General features: G+C 44.3%; 1 protein-coding gene across 3 annotated transcripts in view; it reads left to right on the forward strand.

Annotated features, from left to right (window-relative positions):
* Window positions 1-19,337, forward strand: part of OCA2 (OCA2 melanosomal transmembrane protein) — a 422,456-nt gene that overhangs the window by 271,615 nt on the left and 131,504 nt on the right. For all 3 annotated transcript variants that reach the window (XM_059720961.1, XM_019485119.2, XM_059720962.1), the window contains 3 exons: window positions 472-531; window positions 1,119-1,223; window positions 13,125-13,218. In XM_059720961.1, coding sequence (XP_059576944.1) covers window positions 472-531; window positions 1,119-1,223; window positions 13,125-13,218 — 259 coding nt within the window. The remainder of the gene's footprint in view (window positions 1-471; window positions 532-1,118; window positions 1,224-13,124; window positions 13,219-19,337) is intronic.

The raw sequence follows: 19,337 nt of genomic DNA on the forward strand, positions 1-19,337 counted from the left end.
ATAAGATGTCTGTGATCTATATTCTTTTCAGGGTAAGTTGTCATTGACTACTCACCTGAGGCTGCCCATCTTTTGCTATGAACTTTCCATACCTATAAATGCAATGAAGAGGAAGCTCTGGAGTCCTTCCCCTATTGCCACTCTTCAAAATCTATATTTCTGGTGCGCTGAATGCATCCAGAGCATCCTCATATCTGCATTACTAGAATTGGAGTGGGCAGAAGCTTCAAGTGTGTTGTGGGGTGAGGTTATTTGTACCCTAAATTACATGTCAAATACAATAACATTCCTCAAATAAAGGTGCCTTATCTGCCAAGTTTGCCAATTCCAACATGTGCCTTATATAGAATGAATACTGACATCTTTGTAATGAAAAATAACCATGCTGGGTTTGTTTTAATTTACTTCAAACTGTTTTTAACTGCATGTTTGCTTACATTCCATTAGTTGATCTAAATCCATCTCTTTTAGGCTCTGGCTCATCTTCATTTAATAGACTACATAGGAGAGCAGACAGCTTTGTTAATAAAGGTACATTAAAATTTTTATACTTATTTAACTCCTATCATAAGGGGAAAACATAAGGCATTTAATTAAGAATCATTGGATATTGAATTCTATATTGCTTATATTCTTTCACCACATACGCAAAAGGTAAATTTCACCATTGTGAATGATCTTCAGCGCAAGTTGTGTCTGCCAGTAAATTAGTGGAATTTAAATAGTACAACTCTCTTCTGGACTTTCAATGAATGAATAAACTGGACAGGTAGAAATTAATATAGAAAGCAGGAGAGGGAAAATATGCAAATGTAGCTGTACATGGTTTTTTATAGGAAAAGTAAAGGTGACTATTAGACTATTACTGCATCTGTCTGTCTACATTTTTTTGAATTGGAACAATTATTGTTTTAATAAATCTGTCATTTATCTCCTTTTTAGAATGTATTTTCCTTTCAAATCATCACCTTAAAAAGGATGTTTTTAATTTAGTGAAGATTTTGCACAATTATGCCATTAGCAGCACAGAGAAATGCTGGGCTTAGTGTGACAGCTAAAAAAAAATGCTGGCTAATTTTCAGTTAGTAGAGTTGTAACTTTATCTTTCTTCATACCAGGTGGTTCCTGAAGATCAACGTTTGGCAGTTGCTATCATTTTAGTGGTCTGGGTCTCTGCACTGGCATCATCCCTAATTGACAATATTCCATTTACTGCTACAATGGTATGTTTCTCTGGAGTAGTTACATTTTTTTCCTGCCATTATATGCAGGGAGTCCAACTATTTAATGACAAGTTTGCTCAGCTGTGTTACAACTGCTCCCATCTCTTCAAGGCAGTGAACCATTATACATGAGTTTATTCACACCATTTAGGTGTTTTGCTGGCCATTTCTATGTGCAGATATCAGATGTACAGATGTGCCACTCAGCCACTCATGGTTCTTAGCAGCCCCTTCCTTCCCCTTCTTGCTCAGTGGGATTTTTTCCTTCTCTCCCTGTGCCATCCCCTCCTCCCTTTACTTATGTCTCTGGGTGCAGGAAGGAGAAACACATGTAAGTAGACAGAGGGAGGGGAGGGGAGGGGAGCATGTCACTGCTGAGTGTCGAGGGGAAGGGTGCATGTGTCAAGACGGGGTATTCTTACTTCCTTCATGGACTTAAAAAGGTCCCTGGTGGCTGCTTCAGCAGCATAGTCTAGACTGTGCAGGGGACCCAGCGGTCTAGGGCTGTGGGTAACTGGAGCTACTGAGCTACACTGTGGAAAGAGGATGCTACCACACCCCCTCTGCATCTTCCCTTGGCTGTATGGATTGAAGTAAGAATACTTCAGGGGGAAAAAAGAAGTTAAATTAAGACATTGTCAAGAACTGTTAAGCAGCAAAATAACAGGATTCCTGCTTTTTTTAAGTTACACAGAAAATCATATTCTTCAAGAATGAATGGGCCATCAAGCTTGGATTATTAATCTTGGTTTATTGATGTGGAAGAGTAAAATTTTGATTTTTTGAGCCAGAAAATGTGACACATTTTCAAAGCTGCTCTTGTCTTTGATTGGTTTTTAAGGTCCTCTTCAGCCCTTTCTTCAGCTTTTCAACATTACCTTCACTAATAAAGAATTCTGCTTTCTCCTTCAACACCCAAAAAACATTTCAAAGAACAGCTGAGGGGTATGTTGTAAAACAAATGAAAAGTAACATGTTAAACTTGATAAGAAAGCAATATCCTTCTCTTATGTAATATTAACTTCAATATATCATAAAATGAGCAACTCTCTTTTTCCCCCCTCCCCCTCCTCCTGTATTTTTTCACTCAAAGAATACTTTTCAGTGGGCATGTCTACATGTTCATTAACGTGTCTCTGCTACTGCGCATTAAGTTTAGTACCTCTAATATGAGGTACTACATAATGGTGCAGTATCCTGTGCTAATGCTCTGTAGCAAAGGCAAATGTTTTTTTTGTGATGTACACTAATTGTACTGCACATTAGCTCATTAGCATGGTTTTTGCCATGATGTGCTAATGCACAGTAGAACAGTCCACCGAGCATTAAGGCGTTGCGGGTAGACGTGCCCAGTGTAACCTTACTGCCGGCCAAATTATCCTTCCCTGGTCCGAGCAAATTAGGAATAACCCCAGCAGCCTTAATGACAGTGCTGTCTTGAGTATCTCCATCAATCTATACTTCCTATAAGTAGATTGTTAATGAGTGTGAAGAAACCAAACTTTTTAGGCAGTTTACATTACAACATAATTTTTATGGGACTAAACAACTCACAGGTTAAGGAACACATTGATTCAGTCTTGGTATAAATCTAGGCTGATTTGGTTTGTTCCTGTTCAGGTCAAACCACATCAAAGAATTGGAATCACACAAGGGGAAAACCAAAAATTGATTTACAGAACCTATAAAATCTTTTGATTCCTCAGCTAACGTGACTTCTCCAAAATACAAAGGACTTTGGTTGAACCCCAGCTGAAATGTGGCTGCTGGGAAGTAATTATAAATTCCTCTTCTTCAGGCATTTAAAAGCGACTATATAGATTCCTACCCCAAATCAGTGTTTTTTTTTGGAGGGGACGTGTCACAGTTCATTGCATCAAAATGGTGAGTGATAGTGAAGTAAAATTACAGAGCACACAGCAGATGAATTCATCATTCATTATATGATTTAGACACCTACTCTGGTAACCTTCATGGAACTTGTAGCACAGTTTGGAGGAAGCACCAGGAAGCTAGTCTTAGAGCAAATGGTTAGAACAATAGTTGTAATGGTAGCATCTCTGCATATAACTCTCTTAGAGCAAGTTTGGTTTTACAGGCATAGAGTCCTTTCACTTAATTACCTAGCATGCAGTACTTGAAACATTTTCCATGCATCCTACTCAGGATTAATTGTGTTCATACACACATTCATTTGAGCTAAATTTTGTAATGGCTAGGTGCTAAAAATGGCAGGTCCCCCAAAATAAATTGGCAAATATTGGCAGATTTTTATGTATGTAAGGAGAGATACAGGAGACTTTTTGGGACTGAGTAGTTAAGAGATTGGAAACTTGATTATTATATTTATTTTGCTTTTACCTACAGAACTGTAAACTTTTCATTTTGGACTGTATGTCTTTCTTCATGTTTGAAAAACAAATACAGTGAAAATACATAGTGTTGTTTTATGTTTCATTCCAAAACATATTCCTCAAATCTTTTCCTGATTTTTGAGCTGGACAAACCCTTGCTTAAGTCCCATTCATTTTCAGTGCCTGCATTCCTGGCATAGTTTATTCAATAGCTAGGGTATTCTTCCCTTAAAATGTTAAGCTACATGATTTTATTAGGATTTTATTCTTTGATTTAATTGACTTGTTTCATAGGCTCCATATGTTGGAGCCATCTGCTTATATTTTTTGTTTTACTACTAGAGTCTAAAAATATAGCCACAATAAACTCTTGTTTTAGTTGAGTTTTAATACTATTTTCTCAACATACTGTAATAAACAATTTCTATTAGCCACATTGTTGGCAAGGTGGCTGGATCTCTGACAATTCATTGTTAGGAACCAGACTGATTTTGACCTGCCATTATTGTCTTTAAAACTGTCAGGAGCTTAAGCGCACTGTATTTTTCACATTGCTAATTTTAATTTTAGATCTCCTTTTGCCTTCTGTTCTATATTTTTTTTTCTTGTTTTTAATTTCTTACATTCCAATGCCTGGTAAGTGTTTTAGGTATAAGCCCAGAAATCTGCAGAGGTAGACTGCCTTAACAAAGGCATCAATAGTTTTGCAAGCTACTGATTCTTTTCTTCTTTGAATGTATATTTTAAACAGTAGGTACCCATAGGTGGAGGGAGAAAAAATTATTTGTGGGGGCTGAGCATGCATGCACATGCACGCACATGCTAACCCCCACAACAGGTAAGTCCATGGGAGAAGGGCTGGGAGGCTGGGGGACAGATTGAGGCCCCAGCAGTGAGGGATGGAGTTGGGCAGGGGCAGGGGCTGAGGTGAATGGGACCCTGGTCCGGGCTAGGTGATGGGACAGTCGGAGCCCAGGCAGCTTGTCCAGGGTCACTGGGGGGCTCACACCACTGTGCTCACCCCAGTGGAGGCCCAGAGGGCATGTGCCCCCTCGATCTGTGCATGGGGTGGTGGCAGTTGCCACAGCATGCTTGGCTTTGTACCCCACTGCCTCGAGAGTTCTGCAAGGCCATATATGACCCACTGCTGGGCAGGCAGGAGACTCGGCACAGCCCAGCGGCAGATGGCACATGGTGTTGCACCACTCCTGGGGCAGCTGCAGGGGCATGCAGAGCCCAGCCCATAGCAGCAGCCACCTCCATCCCATGTACAGATCAGGGAGGCATGTGCCTCTTGGGCCTCTGCCAGGGTGTGTACAGTGGAATGAGCCCCTCCGCACCCCTGGATGAGAAGCCCGGGCTCTGATTTTCTCACCACCTGGCCTGGCCAAGGCCCCATTCACCCCAACCCCTGCCTCTGCCCCACTCCCTCCCTCACCATGGGGCCCTTGATCTGCACCCCTCCCCCTAGACCCTTCCCATTCATAGGATTGACTGTTACTTGCCTACTGTGATGGGCAGCCAGTGATCCACATGCTGGGATGTGATCCTGGCATGTATGTCCTGTCCCACCCCTGCTGCAGCTGCCCAGAGCCCAAAGTCAAGTTGTCTTGTAGCCCTACCAGCTGCCCCACATTTGTGGGGGCTGAGCCCCATTAGCCCTGGCCTTCCACCACCTATGTTAGTACCTCTTTCATGGAAAATGCTCACTTTTACCATGTGTAAAGGATATATAAACATTCACAGAAGGTATAAAATAGTTGTAATTACCCTTCTCCCATCACTAAAGAACATACTGTTATAAAGGATGAGAAGTGGCCAAACTGTATACTTTGTGCAGCTGCACAAGCAGGGAGGTATGACCTGGTTGACAGCCCTCTTGCCTAGTGCCCCAACACATAATGGGCATGATCTTGTTGGATAGCTTGTTGCTGTTTCTCTTGGTTGAAGTTGGTAGTGTTTTTTGCTTCCTAACACAGAGAAGAAAGAGAGATCCTATCTTTATTTAATGGAACTGGCCCAGCTGGGCCAAGGAGTTATGCTGATTTCTTTGAAAGGGTGTGTGAACAGCCATTGTTGCCATATTGTGTACCTGCCTGGAGTACCAAGAGGAGTTTTAGTTGAGAGGGTTGCAACACAGTCTTTCCTCAATAAGCTCCTGCAGTATTTTTCAGAGAGTGACAGTTGTGAACTAACCTATGATCTATGTCTGGGTTTCAGCCTCAATTTTCTTTCTGTTTGATCACGCAGTGAGATAAAGTAGCCTGTTCAGGTGCTAAAAATTTTACTTTATTTGATTACATCCATTTTTATTGGATGTCTAGTGAGACCAGATGTGCAGAAGAGGGGCAGCTTACAAACATGGTGGTGGCTACACCTTCTTTTGAAAAGGAAAAAGATGAAAAACATGGACACATCTACAGTATAGATTGTCTCATGACCCTTTATCTCCAACTGACCAAAAGGGAACACGAAACAGTCATCAGTGCTTACATCCCAATATAGGTGCAGATGATGAAACGAAAAAAGAATTCTATTCTTAACTGGACCGAATCCTATCATATGTTCCCAAAGAAGATGAGATAAATCTTGGTGGTGTCAGTGCTAGAATGGGAAGGAACTCCGAGCTGTGGAAAGGAACCCTCAGAAAGGAAGCATTGGAGAAGTCAGTACAAGTGAAATTCTTCTTCTAAGCTAATGTTTGGAATATGATCTCATTACAAACTCCTTATTCTGCCAAAGCAACAAATGGAAGACATCATGGATGCACCCCCACTCAAAATGCTGGCATCTGGTTGACTAGCATACTGAGTGCCTGGGACTATCATGACATACATATTACGAGACTTATGAGCAGCACAGATGACTGATAGCAGGATCATTGTTTGATACATGCCATTATGTCCATTCATATAATCCAAAATCAAAAAACAAAAGAAGCAACCAAGGAAGGCATTGAAAATTAAGTGCTTGAAAGACCCTGCTAAAATCTATTATCTCCAGCAGTGCCTGAATGAGAAGCTCTGTGACCTCTCTGATGAGCTTGACACTACTGATCACTGGGAAAGCCTCAAAAAAAGACATCCATGAAGTGTGTGAAAAATCTATAGGCTTCTCCACTAAGAAACATCAGGACTGGTTCAGTGACAATGATAGGGAAATATAAGCTCTCATTGACAGAAAAAGGAGAGCTTTTAAAAGGTTGGCAGAATGATGCCAACTCCAATCAGAAGCAAAACAGTTATGGCTACTGTCATGGGATGGGGTCCTTAAGGACAGCTGTGATCTCCTAAGGCCCCCTCGACCATGCCAATTTGGCCCAATGGGCACCCTCAGTTCTCATCCGCCACGTCTTCGATGGAAATATAAAAACAGGGAGGCTGCCTTTAAGTCCTCTTGGACATGGTTTGATGGACTCTCTGAACCCTCTGGGTTCTCAGACCCCTTGTAGGTCTCATTTCATGATGGGTGCTTCAGGGGCACTCTAGCCTTATGGGCTATGCGTAGCTCCAACCACCCCTTTACCATGCCCCAAGCCTCACAGATGGCATTGACATTGTTTGGTCTGGGCCTTGGTATGAATTGGCCCCCTTGTCCTCTCTGGGCTCTCCGCAGCCCCGTCTCTGTGCCTCACTGGCACCTGGGCTCTCGGCAGCCCCAGCTTTGCACCTCACTGGCACCTGGGTTTGTGCACCACAAATGCTGTGCCCCCTCTGGTGCCGGGGTCCCCATGCTGTAGTGGGCCCCCAGTGAGGCCTCCTCCATCCCCAAATAGCCTCTTCCAAACCACCAGTCTTATAAAACAGCAAACAAAACATAAGCCCCTGGACTATAACATAACACAAGCTACATAAGGTGTGCTCGGCCCCTTTACATTATCCGGAGCAGAACTTAGTCAGGCCTCTTCCCTTCACTTTATCTAGGAGGGCTCCTTCTCCCTTGACCACCAGCAGAGAACTGCTCTTCCTAGCTCCAGCCTGGAGTTTATATGGGCCCAAGGCCCTGCCCTTTCCGGCCAGCTGACCAGGTGCAGGTGCAAACTAATTTCCTCATTAGCTGGTTGCCATAGCAACTTGCACCTGGGCTCCTGCCTGGCTCTTTGGGCTCTCCCCAGGCAGTTCCTGCTCTTCTAGGAGCAGGACACCTTAGTGCCCTGCGACAGCTACATCAAAGCTGAGGCCCAGAGGAAAATTCAAAAGTATATGAACAAGTGCTGGGAGGTCAAAGCCAAAGAGATTCATAAGTTTGCTGACAGCTACAACATGGATAGTTTCTTCAGCCAGAGCTATGTGTGGGCCAAGCACACAATGAATCATGCCTCTGAGCTCCAAGGATAGAATAACACTCTGTAAAGACAGTGGCACCATCAACACAAGGTGAAAGGATCACTTTTAAGCCCTCCTGAACTGAAATTGTAATGTAGAAGACAATACTATCAAAGCCATTCCACAACACCCCATGCCTTGAAGATTTACTAGCTTATCAACAGGGATCCTAGTTTTCTCTGATAAAAAAAATCTCCAAAATTTTTGGATTAGAAAAAGTAACCCAAAATCCACATTTTTCCGTGATTAAAATGAAACACCACTATATATATAGATGGGAGCTTATATTTACCTATTGTTGTATTCGCCATAATTGAGCCACATTGTTTATATTTTCCTTTTGGATCAAAGACTGCTATATAAGCCTTTTTTTTTTCTAAGGCAAAAACATGAAGCATAGAGTGACACATTTCTTTCCAGCCATTTAATATTTTATGTTTCTATTTGCAGCACTTGGATTAATTACAACAGTAAATGAGGCTGAGATTTTAAGTATTCGCTGTGCGTGCAAAGCTGGTGCATAACACATATAATTATATGAATTAACATAGCAAAGGATGTTAAATGTGATTTAACAGAAGAAGTGAGAAGCATTTCTTTTAAATGGAGGCTCATTTGGTAACCACTGCTTTGTAAAAAAAAAAATGTTGAAATGGGATGTATTTAGATAATGAAAGGGCCTTATTCAAAGCCCAGCAAAGTGAAAGATTCCCATTGACTTAAATGGGATTGTAACAGACCCTTGAGGAGCTACACTTAAAGATAAAAGTGTTTGATTTCCATGGTCATGGCTACATGTTATGAAAGTGAGGAACTCCCACATATATATGCCAGGTACAGACATTAGATATCAAGCAGTATAACTAATTGGAAACCGGTCTATACCCATAACTGAACAGAAGTTCAGTGCACATAAACTGGTTTAAAAGTGGCAGAACCCAATCTAAGATAGACCAGGATCAGTGCCATATCAGACTTAAGTGATTTAGGAGAGAATTAAGTGTTTAAGTGCTTTTTGAGAGAATTATCATAGTGCATGTCCATGAGGGGCCAGCAGGGAAGATTATGCTTAGGGGCAACCAACACGGGTTCATTAGAGGCAGGTCCTATCAGACCAACCTGGTGGCCTTCTATGACCAGGTCACAACATCCTTAGGTGCAGGGGTAGCAGTGGACGTAGTCTTTCTGGACTTTAGGAAGGCCTTCGACACTGTCTCTCACCCCATTCTCATTAAGAAACTAGGGGACTGTGGCATCGACACCTACACAGTCAAATGGGCTGCTAACTGGCTGGAGGGCCACACCCAGAGAGTGGTGGTGGATGGGACATTTTTGACCTGGAGGGATGTGGGCAGTAGGGTCCCCCAGGGCTTGGTCCTCGGACCTGCACTGTTCAACATCTTGATCAGTGACTTGGTTGAGGGGGTAAAAAGCACCCTGTTCAAATTCGCAGACGACATTAAGATGTGGGGGGAAGTGGGCACGCTAGAAGGGAGGAATAGGTTGCAATTAGACCTAGACAGGTTACAGGGGTGTGTGGATGAGAACAGGATGGGTTTCAACACTGACAAGTGCAAGGTGCTGCACCTGGGGAGGATGAACCAGCAGCATACCTACAGGCTGGGAACTCCCTTCTCGTCAGTGCAGAGGCAGAAGAGGATCTTGGAGTCATTATTGATGCCAAAATGAATATGGGCCAACAGTGTGGGGATGGCGGTTAGGAAGGCCAACTGCACCTTGTCAAGCAGGTCCAAGGAGGTGATCCTCCCCCTCTATGCAACACTGGTCAGGCCACAGTTGGAGTACTGAGTCCAGTTCTGGGTGCTGCACTTCAGGAGGGATGTGGACAACATCGAGAGGGTCCAGAGGAGGGCCACTCGCATGATCAGGGGGCAGCAGGGCAGGCCCTACAAGGAGAGGCTAAGGGACCTGAACCTGTTCAGCCTCCACAAGAGGAGGCTGAGGGGGGGTCTAGTGGCTGTTTACAAACTATTCAGAGGGGACCGGCAGGCATTGGGGGAGTCCCTGTTCCCCTGAGCACTCCCAGGAGTGACAAGAAATAACAGTCACAAGCTGACAGAGGGTAGATATAGACTAGACATCAGGAGGCGCTACTTCAGAGTCAGGGCAGCTAGGATCTGGAACCAACTTCCAAGAGAAGTGGTGCTCGCTTCTACCCTGGGGGTCTTTAAGAGGAGGCTAGATGAACACCTTGCTGGGGTCATTTGACCCCAGTACTCTTTCCTGCCATGGCAGGGGGCCGGACTTGATGATTTGTCAAGGTCCCTTCGGACCCTACAAACTATGAAACTAGGTTAGACCAGTCTATTGAATTTTTGTACCAGATTCCCTCCCAACTGCAGTTAGGTTGCTGTCTGCCAGCATCCCAGGCTTATTTGTTGGGTCCCTGCTAACTCCCCCTCACAGGGCAGTATACTGGAACTCAGTCTGCTCTGTCCCCAGCCCTGCCATCTGCCTGTGGCAGGTTGTCTGCAGCAGCCAGGCCAGGAGAGGTGGGGGTCAGATTCTGGCATCTGTGTCCCTGCATGACAAAGCAGCGGGGGGAGGAGGAGGGGAAGCTGGGATTGGGGCCATGTGGCAGGGGCCTCCACTGCCCCCACCTCCCACTCCAGCTGCCATAGACAGCCAGTGTGGCCTGAGCCAGAACAGCTGGGAGATGTCTGCTCTCCTCCCGCACTGCCCACTGGCTGTGGCTAACAGCCAGCTGGTGGCAGGAGGTAAGGCTGGGGTGAGGGGCTGTTGGCCGATCAGGGGTGTCTGGCTGCTAGTTGTGCTCAGCATTCGCTGACAGCCTGCTGGGAGGTGTGCTAGAGTGCCTTGCCCAGTGTAGTTGGGCTATGTGCCCTCCCTGCCAAAAGGCAAACTAACCTAGGGCACTTAGTGTAAAGTGCATAACTTAGATTGCTTCTGCCTTGGACTTTTTGAATGCCTGTACACACAAGCTATAATAGAAACTAGCCCAGGTACTTCACAATCTCTACATAAAACTTTGTGGATTTTTAGGGTCTAATAAATATTTTGATATAGAACCCTATAATATTAACGGAATGTTTTCCTTTCAGCTCTTGGCCAGTTATGAGTTTAAGAACAAGCTTTCCTTATGAAGAGCTCCTCCTCTTTACAAAGGACATGTGCACCATACATTAAAATACTTTCAAATGCATGGAGAAAATTATACTATTTCAAACCTAGTATTTGACTTTATACCTGTTAGTGATTGGTAGTATTATATCTTAGATTTCACGTCCCTTTAAAAGAAAAAAAGGGCCATTGAGATGATGCAGTATTCTGTTGTTAAGACAAAAATATGTTTTATAACACAACAATATTATGCTCTCTTACTGCAAAAGCAGCAATCAGAGGGTATAAAGGCTAATGGTCTAATCCTATCCCTACTATGCTCACAAGGATGACAGCATACATTATAGTTTTGACATAGATTAAATAACTTTATTGTCAGATTTTAATAATAAAAATAATTCAGACTGCTTTGAACTAAATGAAAATCAATTTGTGTCAAAGAGACAACAAAAAACAGCTGGTATAAGTTGTATGCTCAGCCTTATAAGGAGATTACAATAATTAAATATGTGAATTCAAGTAAATTAAATTATTTTAGTTTTAATTTGAAAACCTTATGATGTATGTTTGTATCTAAGAAAAGATACAGGTGAAATTCTTTCCTCATGCATACTGATCCTAAGGGCTTCCACTGGTGCCTGTTGGCTGACATAACAGGTCATTAAGGGTTTCTGGAATTCAGCTCTATCAATGCCCTATCTCTATGTATAAAACCAGGTTCTCCAGATTTTTTGGAGTTGACATCTTTGCTCACAAATGTCAAGCAGAGCGTTAACTATGACATTTATCTTTCTGGTTTGTCTTTTTTGCTTTCCTGCCTGCTTTCCCAGTGCTACAGTGTCATAGAAAGCCCTCCCTCTCAACAATGGACCTCTCCCCAATAAATCGTACTTCAGGTTGGAGCAGGCCAGCAACGTATCTAAATTGTTGAGGCTGGGGTTACCCCTCAAGGGTCCACCAACCACTTGCTCTGTATGCATTGTTGAAATCTGCAGGTTGAAATTATGCCTTGTTGCTGATTTCTGGTTTGCACCTGCACATGCCCAGCAATGCTCTGAGATCATATTTGATTTGGATTTGGCCCTAATTGGGTACAGTGATGTGATTCATTGATTCAGATCACTATCCCGATTCGATCTGGCTGAATCTGAATCAGAAGATTCAATGCTGATTTATAGAATCAGCAATTTGGACATAGACACAGCTTTAAATGTTTTTTTTTATATACCAGGCACTACTTGTGGATGCTGTGATGGTGGGGTGGATGGAGAGTCCTACAGGAGCAGGGGGACCCCCCCTGCATGCTCAGCAGCAAACCCAGAAGTACTTCTAGTCCACTTCTGGGTTCGCTGGGGAGTGTGTGGGCCCCCTGCCCCCATTCTTCCCTAGCTCAGTAGTCGGCCACAGGGGTACCCCGGGTGCTCCCCCAGACCTAGGAGGCACTGGTTGCCAAGGGGGGGAGGGGAGTCCGTGCGCTCCCCCGTGGACCCGGAAGTGGACTGGAAGTGCTTCTGGCCCACTTCTGGGTCTGCTGCCAATCATGCTGGGACCCCCTGCCCCGTGATCCTGTGGACGCTCCATCTGCTGCACCACCGCAGTGTTGATGAGCCGCCTGCTACCTTGAGGTATGTAGAAAAAACATTTAAAGCTGTGTCTATGTCTGAATCTCCAAATCTTTCTGAACCTCTCCAAATTGGTTCGGAGGGTTCCAATTCGATTTGGAGAGATTAAAGGGTCTCCTGATTTGATTCAGATTTGGAGATTCAGCCACCGAATTGGGCTGAAGCTCCGTCATATTGAATCAGGGACTGAAGCTTTGCACAGCCCTAATAGCTACTATTGTCATGTCACATGAGACACTGATAGCCTAAAGGACCCTAAATGTACTAGACTATACTTAAGACCGTGGCCAGGAAGGGTTTGTACTGCTAGACCCCAGCTCAGATGAATGCTGTGGCATTGGCTCAGACAACGAGAGACAGGCTCAATACTAGGGAGTCCCAAAAGGGCAAAAGGAGAATTCTATGCAAAGATTCTTAGGGAAAGGAAAGCATTATTGCTTAGGTTTCAGTAATTCATGGATGGTTAATGTCACTTGTCCTTCTCCCTCTGTGTTGCAGATTCCTGTGCTGCTCAACCTTAGTCAAGATCCTGAAGTTAACCTGCCCGTGAAACCACTAATTTTTTCATTGGCTATGGGTGCATGTCTTGGAGGTAAGCTGGGAGATCTAATAGAGTGCAGTAATGTTGAAATTACTGTATGTACAAATACTCCACTGCAGAACCCAAGTGCAATAGGTGCCATGATTTTATTACAGAAAGAACACAGAGGGTCTAGCCTAACTCCCTCTGACTTGAAAAGACATTGGATGAAGCTGAAATGAATGTCTGTGGCATGCACTACAATAGAAATGATTTTTGATTAGTTTGCAGGCAGTATTTGAAAATTGCACATACATATAGTATAAATGCACAGAGAAGCTGTCCAGCTGGCATTTGAAAAGTTTAGATCCTATATGAGGGAAAGTAAAAGGGTGCATTTAGCTTTCAGAATAGAGACTCAGTAGTAGCTCATTTAAAGGGGCATACAGGTATTTCTAAGATCTGTGATCTAAAGGCTTCCCCCAAAGCTCATTTAAACTACTGGGGGTCCTTCCATTGACTTCAGTGAGCTTTGACTGCAAAAGACCTTTTGCTAATCTATTCATTGCCCTCATTGGCCCTCCCAGTGAAATCTATGGGAGCTGTGCCTGAGTTCATGAGTGCTGAATAGAAGGAACGGGGGAGGGAACCATGGGGGGACCCCTGCCAGCTCCCATTCCCTGCCTGCTCCTCCAGCCCCTGCCCACTCCCACCCTCTCCAGATCCTGGCCCTTTAAAGAAAAGCCCCGGTGCTCACCGGGTATTGCTGGGCGGGGGGTGATCCCCAATTTCTACCACTGCCCCATGCTGCCTGGGGGGCTCTGCATGAGCCCTCCAACTCCTCCCCCCCGCAACTACCCAAGCCCCTGCCACAGGTGTCTCACCCAGGCCAGCTCCAGCCCTTCAAGAAAAAAAAAATGGAGAAAAGTCTCAGGACTCACTGCTCCTGCATCAGCCTTGGGGCTTCAGGGGGTCCATGCAGAGCCCCCTACATGGCATGGGGAAGCAGAGGGCAGTGGGGATTGCCCCCCCCCCCGGAAGAAGTGGTGAGTGCAGGGTTTTCTCATTTTTTACTTTCTTAAAGGGCCAGAGCCGTGGTGGGTGGGACAGCCATTGTGGGGGGGGGGGCTGGGGGATTGAGGTGGTCAGGGGGCTCATGGAGAGCCCCCCCATGCAGTGGGGGGCATCAGGGATCACTCCCCCCCCACCGCCACTTGGCATCACCCACTGAGTCAGGGCTTTTTTTCCCCTAAGTGCTGGGAGCCGGGGCAGGTGGGCCAGCCATTGTTGAGCTGGGGGGATGGGCCTGGCTGATTCAGTCAAATTGATTCAGGATAGTGATTCGAATCACCGAATTGAATCACTGTCCCATGAATCATCCAAATCTGAAGCGAATACTAGCCGCTTTGCACAGGACTACTTTGTGTTATATTCTACAAATACTTCTTTTTTGTGGGTTATGAGTAAATTACAACAAAATATTACTAAAACATTGAGTGACCTGTTTTTAGCTGCAATTAAAATGTACAATTTTTCAAAATTAATACAATTAAATTTTATACTAATTATTGGCTGTACCTGAAAATGTAAGTCCTAATCTGATTTTATTGGACCATAAGGTTTAATTTATAAATATTTGTTTAGGATGCTTCTAAAAAGACTGTATTTTTATGCAACAAAAAGTGGTACCCAATTTGAGGTTCTGGTGACACACAGTCCTGTTGTTTTATGTATATTTATTTAGCTAAGTGACTGCTAGATCAAGTGGCCTTATTACATAGCAAGGTTCATGGTGATGTAAGTTATAGATTGATTTTTAAGGGTCATTGCATGGACATTGGATTGTATGCCAATCAATAGTTATTTGTTACATCTTTCCATACTCAAAACTGTCACTTAGATCAATGATTCTTAACCTGGGTACTGCAAGCTCCTTAAAAGGGTGCCAAAGCCCCCGGCCCCTATGAGAGAAAGTAAGCACCAGCTCCTCCTCATGCTGGTAGCACTGCTTTTGTCCCCTCCCACCAGGTCCCAGATCAGGGGAAGGAGCTGAGCTGAAAAGCACAGCTAGACCCCGTGACAGCCCCTGGGCTGGGTACCCCAATGCCTCTGAGCATAACAATCTGTCATATGTGGGTGAGCAGACATGGTGCCAGATTTTTTCAGCCTAGCTTATTCTCCCACTCCTCCCATGCTCCTGGGAGAAGGTGGGAGGAGTCACAGGAAATGGTGGCTCCAGGCACCTGTATTCAAATAACTGGAGAGGCAACCACAACTGCACAGACTATGCTTACCCTGTCATGTAGAAATGGGGGAAGGCAGTGAGTGGAAAGAGTGAGGGTTTTGCCCCACTCTCTTTCATCTGACAACAGTTTCTGCACCAGCAGCTACTGTCACCCCCTCTGCTTCCTGCAGAGACAGCTGCCTCCTTCAGGGGCCTAATGACCCATCCCCAAACTTCCCAATCTGCCCTTACAAGCAGCTCTTGCCAGCTTTGAGCACTGTGCAGCACTACACCTGACCTACACTCAGTGGTGCCCTGCCCACTTTGCAACACCTTGAGATCCTTAGGGTGTTGTAGGGAGGTAGCCTATGAGAAATAAATTTGCTCTAAAATAGAGTACCACCAAATTCCAAAAAGTTATGTAGGGGTGTTTTGAGTCTGCAAAAGTTTGCAGAACATTGATTTAGATAGGTTACTGAACTATTCCTTTTCAACACCTGGGTAGGGACAGAAATTACACATAAACCGCTATAAGTGATTGGAAGCTGATTCAAATCTGTAACAGAACAGAAGTTCAGTGCACATAAAGCACTTTTCCAAATGGCCAAAACTGGTTTAAAATAAATGTGGATGGATGTAGTATCAGACTTAATTGATTCAGGTTAAATAGGTTTATTGAATTTCTGCCCAAGATCCCCTCCTGAGTCAAGCCAACTCACAATCCTCCAGCATCTCTCCTGCAAATCTCCACTAGCAGAGTGGGCAGGCTAGCCTTGGCCCAAGCTGTCTATTCCACTGGAGCAGGGTACTTTAGCACCCCTCAGCTTCTGGCCTGGGCCACTGCAGGCATGTGGCTGCATTGTGAATGTCTGTTCACTTGCTTATCAGTTTAATCTATGCAGTTTAGACTAACCTGTGAAGATTGAATTGATTCAATCTCAGGCTTTTTGACTGTCTGTACTTAGACCAAGGGTCTGAAGCATCAGCATTGTTAATGTTGAAGAACCTACTTGTCGAAGTTGATATCATCGTACACCAAAACTTGATATTCCTCCCCTCATTGGATCATGTGTTTGCTTTCATCAACATGATTATCAGGGATTTTCTAAGGATTGAGTTTGCCAGAACCCCTGGAAATTCATTGGGCATCTTAACCCCTTGATTTCTTTGAAACTCCCAGATGGCATTTCTCCTTGCTTTAATTTATTGTAGTGTTGATGTATGTTGTTCTGGCTTTTGGCACAGAGATGAAATAATTAATGTATTCATGAAACAGGCAAAATCAATAAGATGTAAATAGAGCTTTGGGAATTATTTGTATGAAAGGCACTATATGAATGCAAGAAGCACTCAGAAATATGGCTACATCCCACATAAACAGTTAGATGAATTGTTTCTTCATCATTATTAATGAGCATAATCAAAAATGTAATCTCTCAACAGATCTATTTATCCTTTAAAAATAAATGTGTAGATATTTTGACTGATGTAACGATTTTGGGAGGCTGAATAGAATATGCTGGTCAGTGGGTAGGTGATTGAGAGACTGAGGACAGACTTTTGTGATTCATATTTCAGAACTATCTACTATTTCATGAAAGACAGTGAAGAGGAACTTAGAGACAGGTCAGTGACCCAGATTTAAAAATGAAAAATACACTAAAAACACTTGTTTCAAGGGTTCTAGCAGCCAAGGACTTCTTCTTATGAATATTGATGACCTTTCAGAATTTCATTAAACAGCAAGATTTTATCTGTGCTGATATGGTGTAAATACATTCCACAAGGTAGGTTAATCTTATGAGTCATAGTGATATGGATCATGGTGATGTGATCAATCTCTGGAAAAATCATGGATGCTCAAGGAATCCATTTTTAAGCAGTTGAAGGAGGAAAAGGTGATTAAAAATAGTCAACATAGATTCATTAGGGGCAAGTCATGCCTGACCAACCTGATTACCTTCTATGATGAGATGGCTGGCTCTGTGGCTGTGGGGAGAGCAGTGGATGTGATGTACCTTGATTTTAGCAAGGTTTTTGATAGTCTTCCACAACATTCTTGCAGTGAAGCTAAGGAAGTAGGGGCTGGATGAATGGATTGTAAAGTGGAAAGAAAACTGGCTGGAGCATCATGCTCAGAGGGTAGTAATCAATGGCTCCATGTGTAGTTGGCAGCTGGTATCAAGTGGAGTTCCCCAGGGGTCAGTCCTGGGGCTGGTTTTGTTCAATGTCTTCATCAGTGACTTGGAAGATGGCATAGAGTGCACCCTCAGCAAGTTTGCAGGTGACCAAGCTGCAGGGTAGCTGCAGTAGTTGATACACTGGAGGGTAGGGCTAGGATTCAGAGTGGCTTAGATGAATTGGAGGATTGGACCAAAAGGAATCTCATGAGGTTCAATAAGGACAAGTGCGAAGTCCTGCTCTTAGGATGGAACAATCCCATGCACCGTACAGGCTGGGGGCTGACTGGTTGGGCAGCAGCTCTGCAGAAAAGGATCTGGGGGTTACAGTGGACAATAAATTGAATATGAGCCGGCAGTGTGCCCTTGTTGCCAGGAAAGCTAATGGTATAATGGGCTACATTTGTAGGTGTGTTGCCAGTAGGCCAAGGAAAGTGATTATTTTCCTCTATTTAGTACTGCTGAGGCCATATCTGGAGTACTGTGTTCAGTTTTGGGCCCCCCACTACAGAAAAGATGTGGACAAATTGAAGAGAGTCCAGCGGAGGGTGACAAAAATGGTGAGGGGACTGGGGCACATGACTGATGAGGAAAGATTGAAGAAATTGGGCTTATTTAGTCTAGAGAAGAGGAGACTGAGAGGGAATTTAGTAGCAGCCTTTAACTACCTGAAGGGGGATTTGAAAGAGGATGGAGCTAGACTATTCTCAGTGGTGACAGATGACAGAACAAGGAGCAATGGTCTCAAGTTGCAGCAGGGGAAGTTTAGGTTACATATTAGGAAGAATTTTTCTCATTAAGAGGGTAGTAAAACATTGGAACAGGTTACCCTGGGAGGTGGTGGAAGCTGCATCTTTGAAGGTTTTCAAAACCCAGCTAGACTAAGCTTTGGCTGGGATGATCTAGTTGGGGATGGTCCTTGCTTTGAGCAGGGGGTTGGACTAGATGACCTCTTGAGGTCCCTTCTAACCCTAGCTTTCTATGATTCTATGATAATTATGTCAACAACTCTGATGCACTGGGCAGAGATTGGATCGTAGACCTTACCCATGCAACCAAAGAAACCAAGAGTGCAAGCTAATATATAGGAAAACTTGTCTAAACAGCAGATCTTACTAAGTATAGATTTCTGGGGTAGTTGCTTACTAGACTGCACAGCAGCAGGGCTTTGTGGCTTGGATAGTATCTGCAGGACCCAGGGTTAAATGCTGTGGCACACGCATAAGCCAAGGTAGATGTCACTCTTCCACTCAGTTCTGTTCCTGGCTGCAGCTCAGGGGCGGTCAACCTGTGACATGCATGCCACAAGTGGCACAGGCAGCCCATGTGTGTGGTAGGAAGGGGGAACACAGCACAGTAGCAGGTAGAACTGGGAATAGAAAATAGAGTGGCAGTTTGGGCAGGGAGCACAGAGCATGGAGCAGAAGGCACAGCAGCAGATTGGTCAGGGCAAAGGGATCAGAGTGGCACTTGGAGAGTACGTGGACTTAGGCTTCATACAAACATTCAAATAATCTGGGAGAATTCTCCCAGATTTGTTCTCCTGGTAAAAAAAAAAAACTTACCCAGAGCCATGTGTACAGACATTAGAATGCTGAGGGCCTGAAGGGTGGGGAGCTTGCAGTGGGAACACTGTACGTCTGGGAGAGGGGTAGGAGAGTAGGGGGAAGGCCTGTGAACACATATCAGTGTACTCTGCAGGCTCTCTTTAGTCTGACTGGCAGCAGGTGGCAGCAGTGCATAGGTCAGCCCTAATGATTTGACCCAGACTGCCCATGGTCAGGCTT

The sequence above is a fragment of the Alligator mississippiensis genome, chromosome 1, assembly GCF_030867095.1.
Source record: "Alligator mississippiensis isolate rAllMis1 chromosome 1, rAllMis1, whole genome shotgun sequence".
NCBI classification, from domain to species: Eukaryota; Metazoa; Chordata; order Crocodylia; family Alligatoridae; genus Alligator; species Alligator mississippiensis.